This window comes from Elephantulus edwardii, unplaced genomic scaffold, assembly GCF_000299155.1.
Source record: "Elephantulus edwardii isolate Elephantulus edwardi_28Jun2011 unplaced genomic scaffold, EleEdw1.0 scaffold00273, whole genome shotgun sequence".
Taxonomy (NCBI): Eukaryota; Metazoa; Chordata; class Mammalia; order Macroscelidea; family Macroscelididae; genus Elephantulus; species Elephantulus edwardii.
Window position 1 is genome coordinate 1,907,303 of NW_006400023.1, and position 7,676 is coordinate 1,914,978.

Here is a 7,676-nt window from a genome sequence, read left to right on the forward strand (position 1 = left end):
GCCTTTGCATAATCAATGAAATACAGGGAGTATGTGTAATTATACTAATACTGTGAGCCTTTCCTGGATGAATAAAATTTCCACTCTAAGTGCTGTTTAATAAATACCTTTTCAGTTGCTTCTGACTCATGGCAACACTCCAGTGGGTTTCGGAGGCTGTAATCTTTACAGGAGGAGCCTACCCATCTTTCTCCTGATTAGTGATGGTGGATTAAAACTGCTGACCTTTCTGTTAGTCACCCAGTATGTCACACACTGTACCTTCAAGGCTTCTAGCTGGGTGTGGTTGGAGAAGATAATAAGAAAGGGTCCCTTTAGTCTGGAACACTTACTTAAAGCTGTGGTTGAAATAGATAACCTATGGATATCACATGTTGAACCACATGTATCTATGCAATCCCAGTGTGCATACCTTTGACTACAGCTGCATACTTGCTCCTTTAGACAAATTGTCAGTTTACTCTTGAGAAAGGCCAAAACGGTTACCAGTCCATTGCTTGAAAACTGCTGTTGCATTCATTATATTTGCTACATTCCTTTTATTTGTGTTTAAATGTTTTAGGTAATCTAAGAACAAATACAGAGGTAAAGATTAAGTAAAAATTAATTACCTGATACCTGGTGTATATCAAGCACAATAGCAAAACAAACAAACAAAAAGCCCCAAGCTAGTGCATTTAACTTTTTAAAGGGTGTGTGTGTGTGTGTGTGTGTGTGTGTGTGTGTGTGTATGTGCGATTTAAAAAAATACTTGCCTAATATATACATAGCTTGGAAGGAGGAGTGGCATCCACGTAGGTAATAGCTTGCCTCTGGAAACCCTATGAACCTGGAAAGAGGGTCGCTATGAGTCGCCTGCGACCGACTAGACAAGCACTTAACAACAACAATATATGTAAAAGTAGCTAATGGACAAATAACTTGAGATAATGGCTAACTTTGTTTAATGTCTTATGAAATTTTCATCAACAAATATAACTGTTAAGAACGTGTTAAATTGATGTTAAGTGGAATAAAAGCTTTATAAATGGACTGTCAAAAAGAAAGAATGTGTCAATTTCTATCCTCTCTTAAGAGTCCCAAGAAAACTTGTTTTTTCTTATTCACATCCTCCAATCAGTTTGAATAGAGAGTAAGGAAAGCTTTTGTTGAGCAACACTAAGGCATAGCACTGAGTACAGAAGGAAGAGACCCGTGTTTCCTTTTTACTTCTTTTTACTACTTCCGGGAATGCCGTAACCCTAGGCAAACATCTAAAATTTTGGAGACTTAATTTCTTTTGAGAAATTAAGACAATTCCATATTTTGAAATCATATTATCCTTTGAGCTACTTTGAGGAGCAAGGGGGATAATACTATGTTCTCCTGCCTTCCTTGTTACCATCAGCTGAGAACATGAGTAAGCGTAACCTTATCTGGTACAGAGCAGGTGAATTGTTTGTTCCAGGCAAAAAATTCCAGGCAACCTTTCCCAGCCTAGTCAGAGTCACTCCCTCACAAGAGAAAGATTTTCTTGAAATTCCTTGAGCCACACCACACCTCTAACTCTTATTGCTCTGCCTGCCCCACCTCTGATGCTCTAAGCAACTTTCACTATGTTCAGAGTTTCCAGTATACATTCAAAATAAGAGTATCATTTAAAAGGGCCAGGAGGAGGGGGGAAGAAGAGCAAGAAAGGCTACATCTTCCTAATCCTGATGAAATTAGAAGGAACAGATTTCTCCTGCAACCTTTTTTTCCTGAGCTCTTAAACACCACCCTGAGGAAAGAGCTCTCCTCCAACACACCCAGACAACAGCTGGTTCCATTTCCCATACTTTCCTTCCCTCATCAGTGAAGGAGACAGAAGTTTGGCAGCTTAAATTGACATACAAAGTCTCAGGATATCACCATCTCTTTCACAGTCCCTTGTGGCAGAGTTTTAGCCACTAAATGCCTAATTTTCTTAAATCCTTTATCCAACTCCTTTCCAAAGTATGTCTTTTAATAGACAGTCTTGATTCTTAGTGCTGCTGTAACAAGAATACAGCCAGTCCATGGATTACACATGCAATTTAGGTACAACCCATTGAACTGCACTGAACTTAGAGACAAAATATCTGATATGGCAGCTGTAGAAGTAAGTGTGTGGCTCAGATTTTCCTTAAAGAAAGAACTTATCACTCAATTGCTAAGAACACAGTTAGCTGTCAGCTTCCAGCTGCAGCATCTTTGGGATCCCTTATACTGTCAGAATTAAGGTCAACCCCAAGCCAATGACTGAGCATTATGTGTCTCTGAGGGACTAGTTATTTCTACCCACTGTGGCATTCCTCTATAGTGCAGTCCTTGCTTTGTAACACTACGTTGAGTTGACTGAAACTTGAAAGGATCTGTGTCTCATCTTGAGATCTTCTTTGTTCAATTTCTCTTTCTGTCTAGTGTCTTTTCACAATGTGTCAGATCACCATCAATACCTGAAGGCTTTCCCTGCATATTCCAGCTTCCTTCTCTCTTATCTTTCACAGGCATTGCAGTCTAGTCACTTCTGACATAAGTGATCATGTGAGACAGTGTGAAACTACCCTGCAAAGTTGTATAAGCTATATTTGTGTGTCTGACATTTTTTTTATTTTATATTGGTTTGCTTGCAAAGTTCATATACATTGTGTTTCACACTGTTCTTCATTCACATGGTGTTTCATACACCCATTCTCATGCATTATGTTTTATTAAATTAATCACCATTGGATCTTGCCCATCATTACTCTGTCTTTTAAGGTCCCTGCTGGATCTTTTCCCATTTCCTTCACTCCCTCTACTCACCAAACAATGCAATTCCATAGTTTCACCCCAATCCATCTGTATCTATGGTCAACTAATAGTCAACAAGAAAATAAAACCTATCAGATGGGGAAATGACAACCTCTTCAACAAATGGTGCTGGCAAAACTGGATTGCTACCTGCAGAAAGCTGAAACAGGATCACCATCTCACACCATACACAAAAATCAACTAAAGGTGCATCAGAGACCTGGGAGGAAAGCCCCAAACCATAAAGCTTATGAGACAAACTGCGTTCAAACTGGCTGACAAATACAGCCAGACATGCACAATCTGGATAGGATAAAATTGAGGAATGGGACTTTTTTTTTTTTAAATAAAACTGGATTCTTTTTTAATGTGAAAACACTACAATTCTAGTGGGATTCTAGATTGAAATTTAACATAAACCAAACCAAACCCCATAAAAAAACCCAGAAAATATAATCAGAATGATGAGGACTATTTTAACCCAAGTATATCCAAGACAAAACCCACAAAGGATAAGATTAACATTACATTAAAATAATTATGTAAAAAAACTAACATTAAAAGGAAAATTACAAACTGAGAACAGCATTATAAAACTATGAGTAACTTCTTGAGATTCCTCAAAAATTAAAAAGAAAAAAACTAAACACCTCATTGGCAGAAGATTCATGTAATTCACAAAATGCAATGAGTTCAAAATTAAGAAAATTTAAAACATATCAGGTTTTGCCTATCAGTGTGACAAAGAATGGCAGAAGGCTGAATAACAAAGACACAAAGGGTACTATCAAAAACTGCTGGTAAGAGTGTAGGTGGCTTCAAATTTTTTTTTGCTGAAAACATGACAGTATATACCCTTTGACCTTGTTGTTGTTGTTAGGTGCCGTCGAGTCGTTTTCGACTCACAGCGACCCTATGCACAACAGCCCTAAACCCTGCTCTATCCTGCGCCAACTGCACTGCCTCTGACACACCCATCCCGATTACCCCAGTCACCGAATCAATCCATCTCATAGAGGGTCTTCCCCTCCTGTGCTGTCCCTCCACCCTCCCAAGCATGATGTCCCTCTCCAAGGACCCGTCCCTCCTGGCAACATGTCCAAAGTATGTCAGACGAAGTCCCAGAATCCTTGCCTCCAAGGAGTAGCTTGGTTTAATCCTCTCCAAGATGAATCTGTTTGTTTTCCTGGCAGTTCATGGTACATTCAGTACTCTTCTCCAGCACCACAGCTCAAAAGCATCCACTCTCCTTCTGTCCTCCCTAGTCATTGTCCAACTCTCCGATGCATAACAAGCGATTGCAAATACCATGGCCTGTATCAGGCAAACCTTAGTCTCCAGAGAGACACCGTTGCTCCTGAGTACTTTAGAGAAGTCTCTAACAGCAGACTTTCCCATCGCAATACGCTTTTTGATTTCCTGACTGCTGGTGCCAAGAGTATTGACTGTGGAGCCGAGCAAACGGAAGCTGTGAACAATCTCAATCTCTTCGCCCATCCATCCTGACGCTGCCAATTGGTCCAGTGGTGAGAATCTTTGTCTTCTTGACATTGAGCCTCAGTCCATACTAAAGGCTGGAGTCCTTGACCCTTTGCAGCAAGTGCATGAAGTCCTCAGTTTCAGCAAGCAGGGTTGTGTCATCTGCATAACGCAGATTGTTAATAGATCTTCCACCAATCCTGATGCCACAATTCTCCTCATAGAGCCCAGCCTCTCGGATAATCTGCTCTACATACATGTTGAAAAGGTATGGAGACAGGATGCATCCCTGGCGTACACCCTTCCCAATTTTGAACCATGCAGTGTTACCCTGCTCTGTTCTGACTACTGCCTCTTGGTCCAAGTATAGGCTTCGCATTAGCACAATTAAATGTTCTGGGATTCCCATTCTTCTCAGAGTCAGCCACAGTTTGTTATGATCCACACAGTCAAATGCCTTTGCATAATCAATGAAACACAGATAGACATTCTTCTGGTATTCTCTGCTTTCAGCCAAGATCCATCTAACATCAGAAACAATATCCCTAGTATCACGAACCCTTCTAAACCCAGCCTGGACTTCCGGCAGTTCTCTGCTGATGTGCTGTTCTAATCGTTTTTGGATAGTCTTCAGTAGAATCATGTGAAATCAATGACACTGTTCTGTAGTTTCCACACTCAGTTGGGTCACCTTTCTTTGGAATGGGAACAAATATAGATCTCTCCCAGTCAGTTGGCCAAGTGGTTGTTCTCCAGATTTCTTGGCCTTAGACATTTATAAACTCATCCTAATTTAAAACATCTAGATTTAGACTATAGTGATCAGTAGCAGGAATAGTCAAGTAATTCACAACAAATACATTTATTGAGAATACTAAGCACATGTCTTAAAATGTTGAATATTTGATATGAAACAATGCTTTCCATTTAAATTCAAAAGAGGATTTAAATTATGGTTATGAAACAGTATGTTCAAGAAGAATGAGTTTTAAAATAAAAATTATAGCGAGAACATCTAAGAAGATGTACAGCAAAATATGATCAATTTTTTCTTTTTACTTCACTGCTCTTTGTACATGTATATATGAGCTGTACATTTTATTTGCTTTTAATAAAGGTTAACAGAATTTGGGTTCAGTAGAAAAAAACCTTCAGTGCCTTGTCTGAACTTAATTTTGCTAGTAATCACTTCTAAGTGTTTTAAATACATTTGCTCAAAATCAAAGTTCATTTTGTTTGGAGCAATTCTAGTTTGAGAATCAAATGGTCAAATAAATGACAAAGCAAATGGGCATAAAATGTGAGGAAAACAAGTGACAAAATAACCACAAACTTTGTCCTACTGGCCATTACAGTATAATAAATTTACAGTTAACCAAAAAACATTTTTATTTTGGTCTTCAAACAACAACTGTTTACTTTTCTCTCAAAGTTATCATAATTAACTTATAAAAATTGGCATTTACAATTTATCTCAAAACATTTCCCTGTAACAGGAAACTTAGCATTATAGAATTTCAAGATTAAAAAGTTTGTTTAATAAAAAATCCATTTTGTTGCCTTTATAAAACAAAACAGGAGCTAGCAATCAGTCAAGAAAATCCACTCATACTTCAGGTCCTTCTCCTCCAGGAACCAGCATTGTTATATTATTTCCATTAAGCAGAATCTGATCTAATTTAGTAATTCTTCTTTCTGGTGTGATTTCAAACTCAGTGACATCTTCCAAGATCATACTGACAAAGTCATCAAAACCTAGAAGCATGCCAACGATTTCCTTATCACTCTTCATCACAATATGAATCCTTGATCCTATACATTTGTCCACAAGTTCTAGCGGTAGTAGTTGCGACAGATTGGTGGTAGCGTTAGCCACCATGGCTACACCAGAAGTCGAATGGGACTTTTTGAAGATTCAATCTCTGTGCTATTACTCTGTTGGAAAAACAACAGGGTGAAAAGAGAATCTACCAACAGGGGAAAAAAATTTGGCAATACTATCTCAGACAAGGGTCTCATAATAAAAGTTTATTGAATACTCCTGGGCCTCCAGAAGAAAAAGATTGATAACCCAATTACAAAATGGGCAAAAGACATAGAAGGACTTGATGGTGGGATTGTAAAATGGTACAACTACTCTGGAAGACAGTTTGGTGTTTCCTCAAAAAGTTAAACATAGAAACTGCATATGACCCAGCTGGATATGATCCACTACTAGGACTATAACCCAAGGAATTTAGAATTGAGACACAAATGGAGATCTGTACAACAATGTTCATAGAAGCATCATTCACCATCACAAGAACATGGAAACAGCCCAAATGTCTAACCACAAGTAAATGGATTGAAAAATTGTGGTACATGGTGCAACCACTGTGGAAGGTGGTATGGTGCTTTCTCAAAAAGTTGCAAATAGAGATACCGTTTGACCCAGCAATTCCACTACTGGGAATATACCCCAAAGAGACCATAACTGACATCCAAGCAGATATATGCACACCCATGTTTGTCACGGCTTTGTTCACAATAGCAAGGAGCTGGAAACAACTTAAGTGCCCATAAACAAGCGAATGGATAGAGAAGCTGTGGTATATTCACACAATGGAATACTATGCTGCATTGAAAAACAAGAAACTCATGTAATATTATTCAAAATGGATGACCCTGGAGGACATTATGCTGAGTGAAGTATCTCAGTCACAAAAGGACAAATACTGCATGGTGCCACTGTTGTAAAGCAGGACCTCGGAGTTGGGAGGAGATGAAAAGGATGGGTTCAATAATGTATACTGCATTGAAGCAGATGAGGGAGAAAACTGTTTAAGAGGGAAAATTATTGGGTATTTTTGTCATGACAGAAGTCCAAAGCAAAGGCTGTATAGTGGAGTGGACCTCGGGGGAGGGATTGAAAAACAGTGAAAGAATTTTTCTTTTACTTTTCTAAGAGGGTAGGGTACTAGAGGGGAAGGTTGGGAGGGGAGAAAAGTGCAACAGTGAATGAATGTAAATCCAGTCTCTGTAAATTTTCATTGAAATTAAGAATAAATTTTTAAAAAATTGTGGCACATTCACACAATGGAATACTATGCAGCACTCAGGAGCAATGATTTAAAAAATACTGCATACATTGGGAGAGACTGGAGGGCATTATGCTGAATGAACTAACTTAGTCTGATAAGGACAAATAACTGCATAAAACCATTATTATAAAAATAGATAATTAGTAAAAATTATATGGGGACTTCAGGGGGGAAGGAGTGGGAGCAGAATGGTAAACTGTATCTTTAAGGGAGTAAATTGCTAGCTCTTTTCTCCCTTGGAGCCATTGGTGGGGTCAAACCATTTACCTTTTGGTTAACAGTTATACCAGAAGGGGTTATTTTCACAGGCATTCCCACCCAATA

At 38.7% G+C, this 7,676-nt stretch overlaps 1 protein-coding gene across 1 annotated transcript; it reads right to left on the minus strand.

Moving 5' to 3' along the window:
• Window positions 1–5,878: 5,878 nt before the first annotated feature.
• LOC102849449 (U6 snRNA-associated Sm-like protein LSm5-like) lies at window positions 5,879–6,151 on the minus strand. Its single transcript, XM_006900093.1, has one exon. It carries the CDS (start codon window positions 6,149–6,151, stop codon window positions 5,879–5,881), a length of 273 nt encoding a protein of 90 aa, XP_006900155.1.
• Between the last annotated feature and the right edge of the window lie 1,525 nt (window positions 6,152–7,676).

Coding starts and splice junctions, on each gene's coding strand:
- LOC102849449 (XM_006900093.1), bottom strand. CDS start 6,151: ATGGTGGCTAACGCTACCACCAATCTGTCGCAACTACTACCGCTAGAA.